Source organism: Bombina bombina, chromosome 7 (assembly GCF_027579735.1).
Source record: "Bombina bombina isolate aBomBom1 chromosome 7, aBomBom1.pri, whole genome shotgun sequence".
NCBI lineage: Eukaryota > Metazoa > Chordata > Amphibia > Anura > Bombinatoridae > Bombina > Bombina bombina.
Window position 1 is genome coordinate 243,852,171 of NC_069505.1, and position 22,338 is coordinate 243,874,508.

The following is a 22,338-nucleotide window of genomic DNA, read 5'->3' on the forward strand; positions in this document are numbered from 1 at the left end:
TTCCAGACTGCGCCCCAACCTAGAAGGCTGGCATCTGTTGTTACAATCGCCCAATCTGGCCTGCGAAAGGTCATACCCTTGGACAGATGGACCCGAGAAAGCCACCAGAGAAGAGAATCTCTGGTCTCTTGATCCAGATTTAGTAGAGGGGACAAATCTGAGTAATCCCCATTCCACTGACTTAGCATGCATAATTGCAGCGGTGTGAGATGCAGGCGCGCAAATGGCACTATGTCCATTGCCGCTATCATTAAGCCGATTACTTCCATGCACTGAGCCACTGACGGGCGTGGAATGGAATGAAGGACACGGCAAGCATTTAGAAGTTTTGATAACCTGGACTCCGTCAGGTAAATTTTCATCTCTACAGAATCTATAAGAGTCCCTAGGAAGGAGACTCTTGTGAGTGGTGATAGAGAACTCTTTTCCACATTCCCTTTCCACCCATGCGACCTCAGAAATGCCAGAACTATCTCTGTATGAGACTTGGCAATTTGAAAGCTTGACGCCTGTATCAGGATGTCGTCTAGATACGGAGCCACCGCTATGCCTCGCGGTCTTAGAACCGCCAGAAGTGAGCCCAGAACCTTTGTAAAAATTCTCGGGGCAGTGGCCAACCCGAAGGGAAGAGCTACAAATTGGTAATGCCTGTCTAGAAAGGCAAACCTTAGGAACCGATGATGATCTTTGCGAATCGGTATGTGAAGGTAGGCATCCTTTAAGTCCACTGTGGTCATGTACTGACCCTCTTGGATCATGGGTAGGATGGTCCGAATAGTTTCCATTTTGAATGATGGAACTCTGAGGAATTTGTTTAAGCTCTTTAGATCCAAGATTGGTCTGAAGGTTCCCTCTTTCTTGGGAACCACAAACAGATTTGAATAAAATCCCTGTCCTTGTTCCGTCCGCGGAACTGGATGGATCACTCCCATTACTAGGAGGTCTTGCACACAGCTTAGAAATGCCTCTTTCTTTATCTGGTTTGCTGATAACCTTGAAAGATGAAATCTCCCTTGTGGAGGAGAAGCTTTGAAGTCCAGAAGATATCCCTGAGATATGATCTCCAACGCCCAGGGATCCTGAACATCTCTTGCCCACGCCTGGGCGAAGAGAGAAAGTCTGCCCCCCACTAGAGCCGTTTCCGGATAGGGGGCCGTTCCTTCATGCTGTCTTGGGGGCAGCAGCAGGCTTTCTGGCCTGCTTGCCCTTGTTCCAGGACTGGTTAGGTTTCCAGGCCTGTCTGGAATGAGCAACAGTTCCCTCTTGTTTTGAAGCAGAGGAAGTTGATGCTGCTCCTGCCTTGAAATTTCAAAAGGCACGAAAATTAGACTGTTTGTCCTTTGATTTGGCCCTGTCCTGAGGAAGGGTATGACCCTTGCCTCCAGTAATGTCAGCAATAATTTCCTTCAAGCCAGGCCCGAATAAGGTCTGCCCCTTGAAAGGAATGTTGAGTAATTTAGACTTTGAAGTCACGTCAGCTGACCAGGATTTAAGCCATAGCGCCCTACGCGCCTGGATGGCGAATCCGGAATTCTTAGCCGTTAGTTTAGTCAAATGAACAATGGCATCAGAAACAAATGAGTTAGCTAGCTTAAGCGTTCTAAGCTTGTCAATAATTTCATTCAATGGAGCTGTCTGGATGGCCTCTTCCAGGGCCTCAAACCAGAATACCGCCGCAGCAGTGACAGGCGCAATGCATGCAAGGGGCTGTAAAATAAAACCTTGTTGAATAAACATTTTCTTGAGGTAACCCTCCAATTTTTTATCCATTGGATCTGAAAAAGCACAACTGTCCTCAACCGAGATAGTGGTACGCTTTGCTAAAGTAGAAACTGCTCCCTCCACCTTAGGGACCGTCTGCCATAAGTCCCGTGTAGTGGCGTCTATTGGAAACATTTTTCTAAATATAGGAGGTGGGGAAAAGGGCACACCGGGTCTATCCCACTCCTTGCTAATAATTTATGTAAGCCTTTTAGGTATAGGAAAAACGTCAGTACACACCGGCACTGCATAGTATCTATCCAGCCTACACAATTTCTCTGGAATTGCAACTGTGTTACAGTCATTCAGAGCAGCTAATACCTCCCCAAGCAATACACGGAGGTTCTCAAGCTTAAATTTAAAATTAGAAATCTCTGAATCAGGTTTCCCCGAGTCAGAGATGTCACCTACAGACTGAAGCTCTCCGTCCTCATGTTCTGCATACAGTGACGCAGAATCAGACATGGCTCTAACAGCATTTGCGCGCTCTGTATATCTCCTAACCCCAGAGCTATCGCGCTTGCCTCTTAATTCAGGCAATCTAGATAATACCTCTGACAGGGTATTATTCATGTTTGCAGCCATGTCCTGCAAGGTAATCGCTATGGGCGTCCCTGATGTAATTGGCGCCATATTAGCGTGCGTCCCCTGAGCGGGAGGCGAAGGGTCCGACACGTGGGGAGAGTTAGTCGGCATAACTTCCCCCTCGACAGAACCCTCTGGTGATAATTCTTTTATAGATAAAGACTGATCTTTACTGTTTAAGGTGAAATCAATACATTTAGTACACATTCTCCTATGGGGCTCCACCATGGCTTTCAAACATAATGAACAAGTAGGTTCCTCTGTGTCAGACATGTTTAAACAGACTAGCAATGAGACTAGCAAGCTTGGAAAACACTTTAAAACAAGTTTACAAGCAATATAAAAAACGTTACTGCGCCTTTAAGAAACACAAATTTTCCCAAATTTTGAAATAACAGTGAAAAAATGGAGTTACACTAACGAAATTTTTACAGTGTATGTAATAAGTTAGCAGAGCATTGCACCCACTTGCAAATGGATGATTAACCCCTTAATACCAAAAACGGAATAACAAATGACAAAAACGTTTTTTAAACAGTCACAACAACTGCCACAGCTCTACTGGGGCTTTTTACCTCCCTCAATACGACTTTTGAAGCCTTTTGAGCCCTTCAGAGAAGTCCTGGATCATGCAGGAAGAAGCTGGATGTCTGTGTCTGTAATATTTGGTGTGCAAAAAAACGCTAAAATAGGCCCCTCCCACTCATATTACAACAGTGTGAAGCCTCAGGGAACTGTTTCTAGGCAAAATTCAAGCCAGCCATGTGGAAAAAACTAGGCCCCAATAAGTTTTATCACCAAACATATGTAAAAAATAAACATGCCAGCAAACGTTTTAAAATACACTTTTATAAGAGTATGTATCTCTATTAATAAGCCTGATACCAGTCGCTATCACTGCATTTAAGGCTTTACTTACATTACTTCGGTATCAGCAGCATTTTCTAGCAAATTCCATCCCTAGAAAAATATTTTAACTGCACATACCTTATTACAGGAAAACCTGCACGCTATTCCCCCTCTGAAGTTACCTCACTCCTCAGAATATGTGAGAACAGCAAAGGATCTTAGTTACTTCTGCTAAGATCATAGAAAACGCAGGCAGATTCTTCTTCTAAATACTGCCTGAGATAAACAGTACACTCCGGTACCATTTAAAAATAACAAACTTTTGATTGAAGAAATAAACTAAGTATAAACCACCACAGTCCTCTTACGACCTCCATCTTAGTTGAGAGTTGCAAGAGAATGACTGGATATGGCAGTGAGGGGAGGAGCTATATAGCAGCTCTGCTGTGGGTGATCCTCTTGCAACTTCCTGTTGGGAAGGAGAATATCCCATAAGTAATGGATGATCCGTTGACTGGATACACTTAACAAGAGAAACAGGGATCGTATGGATCGTGACTCTTTTCTTTATAACTCCATCCTGAGCAGACACAGCTTACTGCTGTGAGTCAACAGAAGAAAAATCAAATCAATAGTTGGTGTGACCACCCTTTGCCCTTAAGAATACCTCAATTTTTCTTGGTACACTTGCGCAAAGTCAGGAATTTTGTAGACATATAGTCAGGTCCATGATTAAACAATTGTTCCAGGTGCTATTGATCATCAGTTTAATATGTAGGTTGAAACACAATTATTAACTGAAACAGAAACGTCTGTGTAGGAGAAATAAAACTGAGTAAGGAACAGCCAAATTCTGTTAACAAGGTGATGTTGCTGAAGACAGTTTAATGTCATAAATCACACACCATGGCAAGACTGAGTACAGCAACAAGAGGTAGTTCAAGATCAAGATCTTATGAAGAAGCACAAAGAAACAGACAAATTGAGGACCGTAGATGCAGTGATCACCAAAAGAAACACATCATGCTTACTTCCCTATGGAATCTGAAGATGTCCAGCAGTGTCATCAGCTCAGAATTGGCAGAAACCAGTGGGACCCTAGTATACCCTACTGTCTACTGTCTAGAGAAGTCTAGTCAGAAGAAGTATTCATGGAAAAAGCCAAACATCCGACATGGAAATAGGGCCAAGAGACTCAACTATGCAAGGAAACACAGGAACTGGACTGCACAACAATGGCAGCAGGTGCTCTGGATTGATTGGTCAAAAGTTGAAATATTTGGCTGTAGCAGAAGCCAGTTTTTGTTAGTCAATGGGCTGGAGATCGGTACAAAAACAAGTGTCTGCAGGAAACAGTAAAGCATGGTGGAGGTTTCTTGCAAGCTTGGGTTGCATTTCTGCAAATGGAGTTGGGGGATTCTGTCAGAATTAATGGTTTCCTCAATGCTGGGAAGTACAGGCAGATATTTATCCACCATGAAATTCCATCAGGGAGGCATCTGATTGGCCCAAAATTTATTCTGCAGAATGAGAATGACCCCAAACATACATCCAAAGTCATTAAGAACTATCTTCAGCATAAAGAACTGGAAGTGATGGTATGGCCCAAAGTAAGTGGAGCAGCATTGGAAGAGCTGACCTCAAGTAGGAGGTACAGTGTGGAAGAGCTGACCTCAAGCAGGTGGAGCAGCATTGAAGAGCTGATTTCAAGTAGGAGGAACAGTGAGGAAGAGCTGACCTCAAGTAGGAGAAGAAATGTGGAAGAGTTGATCATAAAAGAGAATTGTGGAAGAGTTGACCATAAGCAGGAAGAGTATTGAGAGAGACTTGACCTCAACCATGAAGAGTAATATTGGGAAAGAGGGCACACTTCAAATAGGAGCAGTGTAGGAGAAATTACCTCAAAATCATCAAGTCTGTTTGGGATAACATGAAGGGACAGATGCAACTGAGGCTGCATAAATCAACAGAACAGTGGTTAGTTCTCCAAGATGTTTGGAACAACTTATCTGCCAAGTTCCTTAAAATAACTGTGTGCACATGTACCTATAAGAATTGATGCTGTTTTGAAGGAAAAGAGTGGTCACACCAAATATTGATTTGATTTAGATTTTTCTTCTGTTCACTCTGCATCTAGTTATTTGATAAAAAAAAACTATTAACATTTCTATTTTTAAAGTACTCTTACTTTGTACCACATCTACCTAAAACGTGTAAATATATTTAAAGTTGTAGAATTCATGGTTCTTTTGGGACATGGACTTTGTTTTACTTTGGGACATGGACTTTGTTTTACTTTGGGACCTGTTTTGTTTGGTTACCTGGGTAAGCGCAGTAGCAATAACGAGGCAACAGGGACACTTCTGGATGTGGATGGTTTTAATACAGTACCCGTTTTCTGAGTTTATTATAAATCCGGGTGAGCACCTTGGGAGACTGTATAAATGCTTCTAAAACACTACTGCATGGGGTTAAAATAAACAATGCTGTAAAGAAAGTAGTTATGTTTACTTGTCCCACTTATAGAAGCTGCCTACATTATCAGGGGAATTTTCTACAATATAGTGAAAGGCAGAGAGTTCACACTTTTATACACAATCCTGTAAACCCCCATAAAACATCAGTACATAATATGCTGCCAAAACAAAGCGCAGACACTTCACAGAATAACGTTTACCTTAAGCTCCTGCAGCTGATCAGGTTCATACAGTTTTGGGGAGAGCGCCTGTGCCAGGAAAGCATCAAGCTCTTGACGGCGCAGAATTCGGATTCCTGGCCACTGGACCATATACCTGAACAATAAGCAAGATGATTACTGCTACATCAATGGGAAATACCGGCCAATATTCCCTATAGCTAAGGCATGAACAGCATTATAATTCTACGTCCCTAGCTGAGAAGTTTCATAGAACAATCTCTTACATTTAAAAGTAATAAGCAAACGGACAATACTAGTAATAATTAACCACAAAGCACCATAAGATAGACACTTTTGTATGGTGCTGCTGGTCAGAGAGCACATGAAGCCCCTGATTAATGTACATCAGTACCATCTACCCAGCTACAAGAAAGGGCTGACCTTTGGGTAAAAACAAACTAGAAGGTAAAAACTGATATTTAACAAACATCTGACTTGTGTAATAGGATATTAAATACAACTGATAACTTTTATTGTGCACACGACCTGCTGACGATGTTCAAAATGGCTATTTGGACCCTTCTACAAAATGTCAAGAATAACCGGCTTCACATTTTTAGGTGCCAAAGAAGATACATTTGCTCCAGGGATTTTTCAGTCGATACCTTTATGCAAACTGTAAATAAAAACTGCTACGGTACTTATTTACTTTTGAGCTCATGGCTGCCAGAGAGGACTGCAACACTCAAAATCCCATTTACCTTAATACACAGCACAGCACCATGAGGTGGGTGGGTACATTAGCCGGATTAAGCATTGCTGGGGTGTCGGATCTCATGCAGGCCAGGAAAGCTCTCATCCGCCTGTTCTTGTCCTCTACGGCTTTACCCAACCACAACTTCTTTAGGTTGGGGCATGTCCATTCTCGGAATGCCAGAGCTTCCACCAGTTCAGGTGTCTGGGGAGACTTCCCTTTGTAGGCTGCCCATTCTTTTATGATAACTGGAAAATCTAAAGAACAACAACAATTTTATTATTAATTCTGTCATCACAATAAAGTGCTACAATAAGAAGGCACCAGACATCACATCTTAATCATAGCTTTAAGACTGTGCAGCCTTTTCATATTACGGCATCACTGAAATTGATTTTCTGCTCACCAGTGAGCGCAATTGATACCAGTATAGTACTTTAAATGTTAACAGCTTTTACCGCATACTTTTTCAGGCAAAACAAATGACGGAATTTACAAATATTGCCTTTTCATATGGCTGACAAAATATTTAATTTCCAAATAAATTCTCTGGTGCATACGAAAGAGCATCAAGCAAGCACATTAACCCTTTAATTGCTGAGCCATTTCCACCTCTGTGCTGAGCTGTTTTGAAGTTTCTAGATGTTGCTCACATTAAACCCAACTGTAGGCCATTTTCAGTGAGAAACCAACACATATTATATATTGTTTTTTCAGCAGACCCAGCAGATTCACACTATATCCTTATTTTATGGGTATATCATGACATGTGAGAACTATACACTAAAAATGTAATTATTCTTCCTTTAAAGGAAGTTTAACTCCACCAGCACCTTCTTTATCTGGAGAAGCCAATCCAGGCTGAGTCTGGGGAGGACAGGGTTTGCCCCTGTCATTTTGTTAACAAATTCTTCAATGCCTGGCTTTAACAAAAATGATACCATAAACTGCAAATCTGGGACAGGTATGTGGTAAGGTTAGGTCATGTGATCTATCAGTTTTTAGGACCAGAAAATACACAATTTGTAGACTTAACTTACAGGGAAAAAGGGGGCAAAATAATGAAAGCGTATAGTTTTACTGTGTATACTTAAACAGACACTCAAGTCTAAATTAAACTTTCATGATTCAGATAGAGCATGCAATGTTAAACAACTTTCCAATTTACTTCCATTAAGAAAATGTCTTTTTAAATTTACACTGAGTCACCAGCACCTACTGAGCATGTGCTAGAATTCCCAGAATATACGTACATGCATTTGTGATTGGCTGATGGCTGTCACATGATACAGGGGGAGAGGAAATGGACATAACTGAAATTTGTCAGAAAACAATCTACTACTCATTTAAAGTTCAGACTGAGTGCTATTGCATTGTCTTTTTATCATGCATTTGTTGTTTATGCAAGTCTACTGTACTTTATTTAAGCATTTTAAATAGTTTCATAATGTTTACTGTACGTTTAGGAATAAATGTGTCTGTAAGAACTAGAAACAGACAGCGATACGCTTTGGACTTTCAGTGGTCTGTGCATTTTGTTACTGATTGAGGACCCAGAATTGGCCTTTTCTGTAACACTGTTTATATGTAAGGGACAGTTCATATCTGCTTTATGCTGGTTGTCCTGACTTTGAAAATTGTACAAAAAGGAGGGTACAATCCCTTTGGGTATAACTTACATTCTGGGGGCATTCGGTTCTTTCGGAATGCAAGTCGTTCAGATTTCTTTCTGCTTTCTGCCAAGCTAAACAAGACGCCATAGACGTACTGACGAACTGGTCTGTACAGCACCGTGGCGGGGGGCAGATCCTTGTTTACTTCGTCTTCAATTGTAACTGGAATTTTAATTTCTCCCTTTGTGTAGAAAATATTACAAGAGTCAGCATTCTGATTCAGGGCGCACATAAAATATTAACGGAACATGAAACCAAAATATTTTCTTTCATAGATCAGATAGAACATACAATTTCAATCAACTTTCCAATTTACTTCTATTATCAAGTGTGCTTCATTCTCTTAGTATCCTTTGTTGAAGAAGCAGCAATGCACTACTAGGAACTAGCTGAACAAATCAATAAGCCAATAACAAGAGGCATATATGTGCAGCGACCAATCAGTAGCTTGCTCCCAAGCGCCTGAGCCTACCTAGGTATGCTTTTCAACAAAGGATACCAAGAGAACTAAGAAAATTAGACAATAGAAGTAAATTGGAAAGTTGTTTAAAACTGTATGTTCTATCCGAACCACGAAGGAACCATGAATGTAAAATAGTGGGTTTCACGTCCCTTTAAAGATACAGTTGGTTGTTACCGTAAATGCTGACTACACTTTGTATTGCCACAATAATGTTCCTACGCACCTTTGTTAGGACATGAAAGATGTAGGGATACATTAACCCCTTCTTGTGCCGATGTTCTGCCACTCTCAGGACCTCTGGGGCCACAGGAGGAAGGGGCGGGGTTGTGATATCCATGTGGTTCCTGGTTGGCATTGACAGCAGACATGGGATCTGCATATTCCCGGCCTGGTTACCTTTTTTATCTGCTGTTTTATTACCTGATGAGGCAGGAGGGGGATTTTCTGCCTGAAAAAAACAATATGAGAGATTGTTTTTTATTTCATTTTCAATCTGTACAGGTTTAAAATGACAAACAATCTGATATATTTATCAGAACACCCTAATACTACACAGAGAAGGACTATGGGAGTCTATTTCAAAAGGACATTAAAACAATGTATCTAGCCCCTTACAAACGTTCTAGATATAGCTAAAAACACACACAAAAGCAGAGAGATAGCGAAGAGACAGATACTATAGGCGCAATTCTCTAAATCTCTCTGGGTAGTAAAAAACATAATTTATGCTTACCTGATAAATTCCTTTCTTCTGTTGTGTGATCAGTCCACGGGTCATCATTACTTCTGGGATATAACTCCTCCCCAACAGGAAATGCAAGAGGATTCACCCAGCAGAGCTGCATATAGCTCCTCCCCTCTACGTCAGTCCCAGTCATTCGACCAAGAATCAACGAGAAAGGAGTAACCAAGGGTGAAGTGGTGACTGGAGTATAATTTAAAAAATATTTACCTGCCTTAAAACAGGGCGGGCCGTGGACTGATCACACAACAGAAGAAAGGAATTTATCAGGTAAGCATAAATTATGTTTTCTTCTGTTATGTGTGATCAGTCCACGGGTCATCATTACTTCTGGGATACCAATACCAAAGCAAAAGTACACGGATGACGGGAGGGATAGGCAGGCTCATTATACAGAAGGAACCACTGCCTGAAGAACCTTTCTCCCAAAAATAGCCTCCGAAGAAGCAAAAGTGTCAAATTTGTAAAATTTGGAAAAGGTATGAAGCGAAGACCAAGTTGCAGCCTTGCAAATCTGTTCAACAGAGGCCTCATTCTTAAAGGCCCAAGTGGAAGCCACAGCTCTAGTGGAGTGAGCTGTAATTCTTTCAGGAGGCTGCTGTCCAGCAGTCTCATAGGCTAAACGTATTATGCTACGAAGCCAAAAAGAGAGAGAGGTAGCAGAAGCTTTTTGACCTCTCCTCTGTCCAGAATAAACGACAAACAGGGAAGAAGTTTGGCGAAAATCTTTAGTTGCCTGCAAGTAGAACTTGAGGGCACGAACTACATCCAGATTGTGTAGAAGACGTTCCTTCTTTGAAGAAGGATTTGGACACAGGGATGGAACAACAATCTCTTGATTGATGTTCCTGTTAGTGACTACCTTAGGTAAGAACCCAGGTTTAGTACGCAGAACTACCTTGTCTGAGTGAAAAATCAGATAAGGGGAATCACAATGTAAGGCTGATAACTCAGAGACTCTTCGAGCCGAGGAAATAGCCATTAAAAACAGAACTTTCCAAGATAACAATTTTATATCAATGGAATGAAGGGGTTCAAACGGAACACCCTGTAAAACGTTAAGAACTAAGTTTAAACTCCATGGCGGAGCAACAGCCTTAAACACAGGCTTGATCCTAGCTAAAGCTTGACAAAAAGCCTGGACGTCTGGATCTTCCGACAGACGCTTGTGTAACAAGATGGACAGAGCTGAAATCTGTCCCTTTAATGAGCTAGCTGATAAACCCTTTTCTAAACCTTCTTGTAGAAAAGACAATATCCTAGCGATCCTAACCTTACTCCAGGAGTAACCTTTGGATTCGCACCAGTATAGGTATTTCCGCCATATTTTATGGTAAATACTTCTGGTAACAGGCTTCCTAGCCTGAATCAGGGTATCAATAACCGACTCAGAAAAACCACGTTTTGATAAAATCAAGCGTTCAATTTCCAAGCAGTCAGCTTCAGAGAAGTTAGATTTTGATGTTTGAATGGACCCTGAATCAGAAGGTCCTGTCTTAGAGGTAGAGACCAAGGCGGACAGGATGACATGTCCACTAGATCTGCATACCAAGTCCTGCGTGGCCATGCAGGTGCTATTAGAATTACTGATGCCCTCTCCTGTTTGATTTTGGCAATCAATCGAGGAAGCAGCGGGAAGGGTGGAAACACATAAGCCATCCCGAAGTTCCAAGGTGCTGTCAAAGCATCTATCAGAACTGCTTCCGGATCCCTGGATCTGGACCCGTAGCGAGGAAGTTTGGCGTTCTGGCGAGACGCCATGAGATCTATCTCTGGTTTGCCCCAACGTCGAAGTATTTGGGCAAAGACCTCCGGATGAAGTTCCCACTCCCCCGGATGAAAAGTCTGGCGACTCAAGAAATCCGCCTCCCAGTTCTCCACTCCCGGGACGTGGATTGCTGACAGGTGGCAAGAGTGAGACTCTGCCCAGCGAATTATCTTTGATACTTCCATCATTGCTAGGGAGCTTCTTGTCCCTCCCTGATGGTTGATGTAAGCTACAGTCGTGATGTTGTCCGACTGAAACCTGATGAACCCCCGAGTTGTTAACTGGGGCCAAGCCAGAAGGGCATTGAGAACTGCTCTCAATTCCAGAATGTTTATTGGCAGGAGACTCTCCTCCTGATTCCATAGTCCCTGAGCCTTCAGAGAATTCCAGACAGCGCCCCAACCTAGTAGGCTGGCGTCTGTTGTTACAATTGTCCAGTCTGGCCTGCTGAATGGCATCCCCCTGGACAGGTGTGGCCGATAAAGCCACCATAGAAGAGAATTTTTGGTCTCTTGATTTAGACTCAGAGTAGGGGACAAATCTGAGTAATCCCCATTCCACTGACTTAGCATGCATAATTGCAGCGGTCTGAGGTGTAGGCGTGCAAAAGGTACTATGTCCATTGCCGCTACCATTAAGCCGATCACCTCCATGCATTGAGCTACTGACGGGTGTTGAATGGAATGAAGGACACGGCATGCATTTTGAAGCTTTGTTAACCTGTCTTCTGTCAGGTAAATCTTCATTTCTACAGAATCTATAAGAGTCCCCAAGAATGGAACTCTTGTGAGAGGAAAGAGAGAACTCTTCTTTTCGTTCACTTTCCATCCATGCGACCTTAGAAATGCCAGAACTAACTCTGTATGAGACTTGGCAGTTTGAAAGCTTGAAGCTTGTATTAGAATGTCGTCTAGGTACGGAGCTACCGAAATCCCTCGCGGTCTTAGTACCGCCAGAAGGGCACCCAGAACCTTTGTGAAGATTCTTGGAGCCGTAGCCAATCCGAATGGAAGAGCTACAAACTGGTAGTGCCTGTCTAAGAAGGCAAACCTTAGATACCGGTGATGATCTTTGTGGATCGGAATGTGAAGGTAAGCATCCTTTAAATCCACAGTGGTCATGTACTGACCCTCTTGGATCATGGGTAAAATTGTCCGAATAGTTTCCATTTTGAACGATGGAACTCTTAGGAATTTGTTTAGAATCTTTAAATCTAAGATTGGCCTGAAAGTTCCCTCTTTTTTGGGAACCACAAACAGGTTTGAATAGAACCCTTGTCCTTGTTCCGACCGCGGAACCGGATGGATCACTCCCATTAATAACAGATCTTGTACGCAGCGTAGAAACGCTTCTTTCTTTATCTGGTTTGTTGACAACCTTGACAGATGAAATCTCCCTCTTGGGGGAGATAATTTGAAGTCTAGAAGGTATCCCTGAGATATGATCTCTAGTGCCCAGGGATCCTGAACATCTCTTGCCCAGGCCTGGGCGAAGAGAGAGAGTCTGCCCCCCACTAGATCCGGTCCCGGATCGGGGGCTCTCGGTTCATGCTGTCTTTGGGGCAGCAGCAGGTTTCCTGGTCTGCTTGCTCTTGTTCCAGGCCTGGTTAGGCTTCCAGCCTTGCCTGTAACGAGCAACAGCTCCTTCCTGTTTTGGTGCAGTGGAGGTTGATGCTGCTCCTGTTTTGAAATTCCGAAAGGGACGAAAATTAGACTGTCTAGCCTTAGCTTTGGCTTTGTCTTGGGGTAGGGCGTGGCCCTTACCTCCTGTAATGTCAGCGATAATTTCTTTCAAACCGGGCCCAAATAAAGACTGCCCCTTGAAAGGTATATTAAGTAATTTGGACTTAGAAGTAACATCTGCTGACCAGGATTTTAGCCACAGCGCCCTACGTGCCTGTATGGCGAATCCTGAGTTCTTAGCCGTAAGTTTGGTTAAATGTACTACGGCCTCCGAAATGAAAGAATTAGCTAGTTTAAGGACTCTAAGCCTGTCCGTAATGTCGTCTAGCGTAGATGAACTAAGGTTCTCTTCCAGCGACTCAATCCAAAATGCTGCCGCAGCCGTAATCGGCGCGATACATGCAAGGGGTTGCAATATAGAACCTTGTTGAACAAACATTTTCTTAAGGTAACCCTCTAATTTTTTATCCATTGGATCTGAGAAAGCACAGCTATCCTCCACCGGGATAGTGGTACGCTTAGCTAAAGTAGAAACTGCTCCCTCCACCTTGGGGACCGTTTGCCATAAGTCCCGAGTGGTGGCGTCTATTGGAAACATCTTTCTAAATATTGGAGGGGGTGAGAACGGCACCCCGGGTCTATCCCACTCCTTAGTAACAATTTCAGTTAGTCTCTTAGGTATAGGAAAAACTTCAGTACTCGCCGGTACCGCAAAATATTTATCCAACCTGCACAGTTTCTCTGGTATTGCAACGGTGTTACAATCGTTGAGAGCTGCTAAGACCTCCCCTAGTAATACACGGAGGTTCTCCAATTTAAATTTAAAATTTGAAATATCTGAGTCCAATCTGTTTGGATCAGAACCGTCACCCACAGAATGAAGCTCTCCGTCTTCATGCTCTGCGAGCTGTGACGCAGTATCAGACATGGCCCTAGCATTGTCAGCGCACTCTGTTCTCACCCCAGAGTGATCACGCTTGCCTCTTAGTTCTGGTAATTTAGACAAAACTTCAGTCATAACAGTAGCCATATCTTACTAGGAACAAAAAGAAAATCAAACTGGCACTACACTGTAATAATAGATGAGATAGGAATTATAGAATTCCGGTGCTACCCCTCAAAAATATAATTGGAACAATAGGACAGGAAAGTAAGGGGTTACTGTAGCACTCACTCTCACTCTATATAGAGATATAAAATCATTCATACTTTATTCATTATAAGTTAAAACCAGGATAAACATCCCTAGTGGATAAATTATGCTACCCAAAACCACCTATTTAGTAAAGATAAAAGCAAAGTGGGCCCTCCTAACACTCCTCTGTTTCCTGGCCGATAACTGGAAGCGTCGGCATCAGGTGACTGGAGTGATAGGATGAGCCGGTAGAGAACGTGCTATACAAACGCGTTTCGGCTATTAAAAAGCCTTTATCAATGTTTCACATTCACAGTCTAAAAATAGTAAGCCGAGGCTCCGATGTTCGGAGCTTAATATCTCTCCAGAACACCGGTTAGTAGCCAATCCGGGATCTCTCCCAGGCTCCACCTTCGTGCCCTCCAATCGGTTACGGGCTTAGTTCACGCCCATAAGAAAGTATTCATCCGATTGGAGTAGTGCCGCTCGCCTTGACAATGGTGGATTATCATGCGTCATTCACGTCCGTAAGAAAGTCTCCATCTGATTGGAGCAATACCACACGCTATGTCATTGGTGTAATATCGGACTTTGTGAATTCTGCATCATATGGCTACTTAAACCTCAGACAATTTAAAACCAATATGCACCCATGAAATTATCCATCATACAAGTCAATCGTAGCACTGATGACTCTTTACTCTGTATAGATTTATGGAAACATAGGAAACGTTAATAATATTATATCACCGAGGCAATTTGTTATGTAGTTAGTGGGCTTAAAATACTCTGTATTTAGAGACATAAAATCTATACAGAGATATGTATTCGTATCTAATAAATACCAGCAAATCATAACATTACACTCAAACATATAATCCTATGCACATCTTTGTGTGCCGCACCTTCATATACTGGACTATACCCATATAGCATAAATTCTTGTTCAGTCTCTTACAGGTATAGGAGGAGTAAATACATTACCCCTAGGATTGAAGATATAAAATCATATATGGGTGCGTTCACTGTTACAAAGTTAAATCCACAACAGACCCATCCGTAAGAAATCATCAGTGAAATCACTGATGATTTCTTACGGATGGGTCTGTTGTGGATTTAACTTTGTAACAGTGAACGCACCCATATATGATTTTATATCTTCAATCCTAGGGGTAATGTATTTACTCCTCCTATACCTGTAAGAGACTGAACAAGAATTTATGCTATATGGGTATAGTCCAGTATATGAAGGTGCGGCACACAAAGATGTGCATAGGATTATATGTTTGAGTGTAATGTTATGATTTGCTGGTATTTATTAGATACGAATACATATCTCTGTATAGATTTTATGTCTCTAAATACAGAGTATTTTAAGCCCACTAACTACATAACAAATTGCCTCGGTGATATAATATTATTAACGTTTCCTATGTTTCCATAAATCTATACAGAGTAAAGAGTCATCAGTGCTACGATTGACTTGTATGATGGATAATTTCATGGGTGCATATTGGTTTTAAATTGTCTGAGGTTTAAGTAGCCATATGATGCAGAATTCACAAAGTCCGATATTACACCAATGACATAGCGTGTGGTATTGCTCCAATCAGATGGAGACTTTCTTACGGACGTGAATGACGCATGATAATCCACCATTGTCAAGGCGAGCGGCACTACTCCAATCGGATGAATACTTTCTTATGGGCGTGAACTAAGCCCGTAACCGATTGGAGGGCACGAAGGTGGAGCCTGGGAGAGATCCCGGATTGGCTACTAACCGGTGTTCTGGAGAGATATTAAGCTCCGAACATCGGAGCCTCGGCTTACTATTTTTAGACTGTGAATGTGAAACATTGATAAAGGCTTTTTAATAGCCGAAACGCGTTTGTATAGCACGTTCTCTACCGGCTCATCCTATCACTCCAGTCACCTGATGCCGACGCTTCCAGTTATCGGCCAGGAAACAGAGGAGTGTTAGGAGGGCCCACTTTGCTTTTATCTTTACTAAATAGGTGGTTTTGGGTAGCATAATTTATCCACTAGGGATGTTTATCCTGGTTTTAACTTATAATGAATAAAGTATGAATGATTTTATATCTCTATATAGAGTGAGAGTGAGTGCTACAGTAACCCCTTACTTTCCTGTCCTATTGTTCCAGTAGCCATATCTTGTAATGTTATCTGTAATGGCCGCCCGGATGTACTAGGCGCCATAATATCACGCACCTCCCGGGCGGGAGATGCAGGTACTGCCGCGTGAGGCGAGTTAGTCGGCATAACTCTCCCCTCGCTGTTTGGTGAAATTTGTTCACATTGTACAGATTGACTTTTATTTAAAGTAGCATCAATACAGTTAGTACATAAATTTCTATTGGGCTCCACCTTGGCATTGGAACAAATGACACAGACATCTTCCTCTGAGTCAGACATGTTTAACACACTAGCAAAAAACTTACAACTTGGTTATAATCTTTTTTAGCAAAAACGTACTGTGCCTCAAAGAGGTACTAAACGATTAAATGACAGTTGAAATAATGAACTGAAAAACAGTTAAAGCATCAACTTTAAAACAACACAACTTTTAGCAAAGGTTTGTTCCCATTAGTAAAATAACAATAATTAAATTTGACATAAAAAATACAAAGCAACGTTTTTATTCACAGTCATTCTAAGAATTCTCACAGCTCTGCTGAGAGAATTTACCTCCCTTCAAAGAAGTTTGAAGACCCCTGAGATCTGTCAGAGAAGAACCGGATCATGCAGGAAATATAAAAGTAACTGACTGGAATTTTTTGATGCGTAGCAAAGAGCGCCAAAAACGGCCCCTCCCTCTCCCACACAGCAGTGAAGAGAAACGAAACTGTCATAAATAAAAGCAAAAAATGCTGCCAAGTGGAAAATAATGCCCAAATATTTATTCACACAGTACCTCAGCAATGTAAACGATTCTACATTCCAGCAAAAACGTTTAACATGATAAATAGTTAATAAAAGGATTAGTGACCTTTAACAGAGTAGTTCCGGTGAAATACCATTCCCAGAATACTAAAGTGTATACATACATGTCATTTTAACGGTATGGCAGGATTTTCTCATCAATTCCATTCAGAAATAAAAACTGCTACATACCTCAATGCAGATTCATCTGCCCGCTGTCCCCTGATCTGAAGCCTTTACCTCCCTCAGATGGCCGAGAACAGCAATATGATCTTAACAACTCCGGTTAAAATCATAGTAAAAAACTCTGGCAGATTCTTCCTCAAACTCTGCCAGAGAAGTAATAACACGCTCCGGTGCTATTGTAAAATAACAAACTTTTGATTGAAGTCATAAAAACTAAGTATAATCACCATAGTCCTCTCACACATCCTATCTAGTCGTTGGGTGCAAGAGAATGACTGGGACTGACGTAGAGGGGAGGAGCTATATGCAGCTCTGCTGGGTGAATCCTCTTGCATTTCCTGTTGGGGAGGAGTTATATCCCAGAAGTAATGATGACCCGTGGACTGATCACACATAACAGAAGAAATCTCTAATACATAAACTATACTATGTAATTCTCAAAAAGTGTATTTTTTATATATTATATATTTTATTGAAGGTTTTGTAAACACAACATATTCCAAAACAAGGCAGAACATATAGACCTACTGATATGCAATTTGCAATAAGTTTAGTCTAGTCAAAAATGATCAACTGTTACCCAACACAGTATATCAAGTTTCTAAGGAATATTAAATAAAAAAGAAGGATGGAAATACCCCCCCCCCCCCAAAGGTGAGGCCCATACACAGTATCTAGAAAGCAGATAAAACCAGTGAAACTGACACTTATATTTACCGGAAATAACAAAAAGGGAAAAATGTGTATAACATATACATAACAAATAAACAGTCAGTTATACATTATACAGGGTTCTCTACAAAACATTTTCATTCCAAAAGAAACACAAGAGAATAGTAATCATCTATATGACGAGCAATAAGGTACTTGTATCTAGTGAAAGCGTGTAGGTCACCCTCGTGAAAATTAAAAATGGTGTAAAATGAATAAATAAAATATTAAATAAAAATACCAGTAAAAAATGAATTTAGGCACACAGTAGAATCAAAACTACACCACACGTGCAATAAAATGCAGTGACATTTGCATTTATAATAGGAAACTAGTGATCTGCTAGTGATCTGTGGGTAGCTGAAATTTATCCAAGTCTGGCGTATTCTTCAAAAATGTTCCCTAAACAGTGGCGAGATTGTGCAAAAATACTGAAAACACTTCTCACCCTAATAGAAAAACAAGGTTATTTATAAGATACTATACGCTGAAAGTAGTTAACGGATTTTTATTGGCTGCCGGATTTCTAAAGTACGCCCCTTGCTGACTTCACTCTCCCAAGGGGGGTTTCAGTTTCCATCGAGCTCCATTACTTTCAATAGAAGTCATGGCGCAGGGACAGCCCCTTTCTTTCCTATGACATTGAGAGTCCACAACATCATTGCAATTACTAGTGGCATATTCAACTCGCCAGCAGGAGGAGGCAAAGAGCACCCCAGCAAAGCTGTTAAGTGTAACTTCCCTTACCCATAATCCCCAGTCATTTTCTTTGCCTCTGTCAATGGAGGTTGTGGGAAGTTGGTGTCTGAAGATATTTTGTCCTTTTATGGGTATTTTTCCCTGCAAGCAAGGATTGGGGTCTAGCTGTGTCCACGTCAATCTCTTGACAAAAAGTAGTGGTGGCTTTTAGCAGTTAGAAGGCGGTGAGGTAGTCTTTACACTTAGAAGGCGGTTAGGTTGGCTTTACTTTAGTTTGCTACCCCTTTGTAGAAAGCCAGGGTTGGTGACTCTGCTCTTTCTTTTACTACAGGTCCATGACAGGGAGCGCATTGCCTGTCACACCTATGTAGATGCTTTCTGCCCTGCAGCAGGATCCACAGGTGACTCTTCCTTTCTAGGTTGGAAAGGACAGCACTTCAGGGGTTAATCCTCTCGTGGATCTCATTATGGGACATAGTTACCCTACTTTCTTTGGGGTACAGTGTTAGGGGCAGTTTTTTATTGGGGGTCATAGATCCTAATAAATATTTATAGTTGGCACTTAAGTATGGGGACAGATAAGAGACTTAAAGGGACAGTAAACACCAGAATTTTTGTTGTTTAAAAAGGTATATGATCCCTTTATTACCCATTCCTCAATTTTGCATAACCAACACGGTTATAATAATATACTTTTTACCTCTGTGATTACCTTGTATCTAAGCCTTTGCAAACTGCCTCCTTATTTCAGTTCTTTTGACAGACATGCATTTTTAGCCAATCAGTGCTTGGTCTTAGGAGCTTCACGTGCCAGAGCTCAATGTTATCTATATGAAACACATGAACTAACGCCCTCTAGTGGTGAAAAACTGTCAAAATGCTTTCAGATTAGAGGCAATCTTCAAGGTCTAAGAAATTAGCACATGCACCTCCTAGATTTAGCTTTCAACTAAGAATACCAAGAGAACAAAGCAAAATTGGTAATAAAAGTAAATTGGAAAGTTGTTTAAAATTACATGCCCTATTTAAATCATGAAAGATTTTTTGTGACTTTACTGTCCCTTTAAGGGGTTAATTTTCCTAATTATTGGCTAGTGTATGGCTTATTGTTCCTTGAGAAAGTGTTGGAACATACATGGGAGACAATTTTTATATGAACTGGATTTACCAGTTTAAGATTTAAAAGCTGTTCGCTCTCTCTGCTAAATCAGACAGCCGTTTTGTTATTTTGCACTCTTAAGTGTGGCACAGTTTTCTTTTCACGGCCGCTCACGTGACCTCTGCACTTCTGGTTTGACGGAGCGGACTTTTGTGAGCTCAGAGAGTCAGATTGTAAGCTGAGGAGAGGTGTCGGTTTAAAAATTTCAACAATCGGAGTATCTTCAGTGACTAATCGTTTAACTGACAGGTCACGGGTTCTGCTGATTAGTAGTGGGATTTTCGCTCTGGTCCGGTAGGAGCTTCAGATAGTTTGTCTGAAGTTAATTTTCATACTGGTTTACCATCCTTATAATTCTCTGTTTGTCAATAAAAGAAAGAAAAAGTTATTCTGAATTTCTATTTTGTTTCTTCATTCTGGTTATTGCTAGTGGAAACTGTCCATTTGTGCTATGGACTCAGAACAGGATAAATGTTTGCTATGTTTAGAGAATCAGATTGCTCTACCTATGCAGTTTTGTTCCTCATGTTTAGCAAACACGTTAAAATGTAAAGAAACAATTCTCCCTTCTGAGCCAATTGTCTCTCAGGATTTTGCTGTGCTCAAACGTCCCATGCTTTAGTTGTTTCTCATATTGTGCCTTCTATGTCCTCTCAACCACCTGGGGGTGTTTATTTACCTGGGGATTTTGCTGCTCAGATCACTTCGGCAGTGTCAGCGGCTTTATCAGCTTTGACTTCTTGGGGTAAGCATAAGAGGAAATCTAAACATTTGCCTGCTACTAAGGTTTCTGACCCCTCTAGCCAATCTTTCACAATTGTCTGAGGAAAATTCTTCGGTAGCTTCTGAAGGTGAAATATCAGACTGAAACTTTAGCAGAAAAATATTCAGAATCTACAGAAAGCTAATTTTCGATTTAAGCAGGAACACCTCCGGTTACTACTGAAGGAGGTTTTAGCTACTTTAGACGACTCTGAACCTTCGGTTTCTGTCAACCCTACTAAGTCTTCCAAACTGGATAGAGTTTATGAATCTCCATCTTCTGAGGAAGTTTTTCCTGTTCCAAGGAAGATGTCTGAAATTATTGCTCAGGAATGGGATAAACCAGGGGTTCCTTTTTCCCCTTCCCCTGTTTTTAAAAAGAGGTTTCCTGTTGCTGATTCTAATCTTAAATCATGGAGCGCACTGTTCCTAAGGTAGAAGGAGCTATTTCTACCCTTGCTAAGAGAACTACCATTCTTATTGAGGAAAGTTGCTCTTTTAAGGATCCAATGGATAAGAAGATAGAAGCTTACTTGAAAAAGATGTACACCCATCAAGGATTACAGTGGCAATCAGTGGCGAGTATTGCCACGGTTGCAGGTGCAGCATCTTATTGGTGCGACGCCTTGTCTGATCTGTTTTCTGAGGAAACTACGGTAGAGGAGATCCAGGATATGATCAAAGCTCTTAAAATGGCAAATACCTTTATCTGTGATGCCAACATGCAAATGATTAGACTGGGAGCTAAGATGTCTAGCTTCACTGTGCTGGCCCGCAGAGCTCTGTGGTTAATATCTTGGTCAGCTGATGTTTCTTCAAAGACCAAGCTTTTAGCTTTACCTCATAAGGGTAAAAACTCTGTTTGGACCTGGTCTGGTGGAAATCATTTTAGAAATTACAAGTGGAAAGAGATCATTCCTACCTCAGGACAAGAAGAATAGACCAAGGGGTCGACAATCTTCTAATTTTCGTTCCTTTAAGGGACAAAAATCCTCCACTTCTAAACCAGAGCAATCCAGGTCCAATTGGAAATCCAACCAGCCCTGGAACAAGGGTAAACAAAACAAAAAGCCCTCCGCTGACTCTAAATCAGGATGAAGGATCCGCCCCAATCCAATTTTGGATCAGGTGGGGGGGAAGACTTTCCTTTTTTAAACGGGCCTGGATTTGCAATGTCCCAGATCCATGGGCTGTGGACATAGTATCCCAGGGTTACAAGAAAGGGTTCAAGGCTTGCCCTCCAAGGGGCAGATTTCTTCTGTCAAGATTATCCTCAAACCAGGTAAAGGCCTTCTTAAATTGCGTAAATAACCTTTCCTCCCTGGGGAGTTATTGTACCAGTCCCTCTAAAGGAACAAGACCTAGGATTTTATTCAAATCTATTTGTGATTCCCAAAAAGGAGGGAACTTTTCGTCCCATCCTAGATCTCAAGTGTCTCAAGTTCCTTAGGGTTCCGTCCTTGTGGTGGATATCACAGGATCATCTGTCTCAGTGCACTTGTTTCCTAAAACCTTCCTGGGTGATTGTGACTAGGGACGCCAGCCTGTCAGGCTGGGGAGCTGTTTGGGGTTCTCTGAAGGCTCAGGGCCTGTGGTCTCTGGAAGAGTCTTCTCTTCCTATAAACATTTTGGAGTTAAGAGAGATCTTCAATGCCTTGAGAGCTTGGTCTTAACTATCTTTAGTCCAAATGACCAGATTCCAGTCAGACAACATCACCTCAGTGGCTTACCTCAACCACCAGGGAGGAACTCGGAGTTCCTTGGCCATGAAGGAGGTGACTCGCATTCTGCAGTGGGCGGAAGCTCACGATTGTCTTCTGTCTGCTATCCA

At 41.6% G+C, this 22,338-nt stretch overlaps 1 protein-coding gene across 2 annotated transcripts in view; it reads right to left on the reverse strand.

Moving 5' to 3' along the window:
- The window catches only part of FAM120A (family with sequence similarity 120A), a 297,370-nt gene that overhangs the window by 48,200 nt on the left and 226,832 nt on the right, over positions 1–22,338 (reverse strand). For both annotated transcript variants that reach the window (XM_053720687.1, XM_053720685.1), the window contains 4 exons: positions 8,947–9,171; positions 8,267–8,441; positions 6,595–6,844; positions 5,873–5,987 (listed from right to left, as the gene is read on the reverse strand). In XM_053720687.1, coding sequence (XP_053576662.1) covers positions 5,873–5,987; positions 6,595–6,844; positions 8,267–8,441; positions 8,947–9,171 — 765 coding nt within the window. The remainder of the gene's footprint in view (positions 1–5,872; positions 5,988–6,594; positions 6,845–8,266; positions 8,442–8,946; positions 9,172–22,338) is intronic.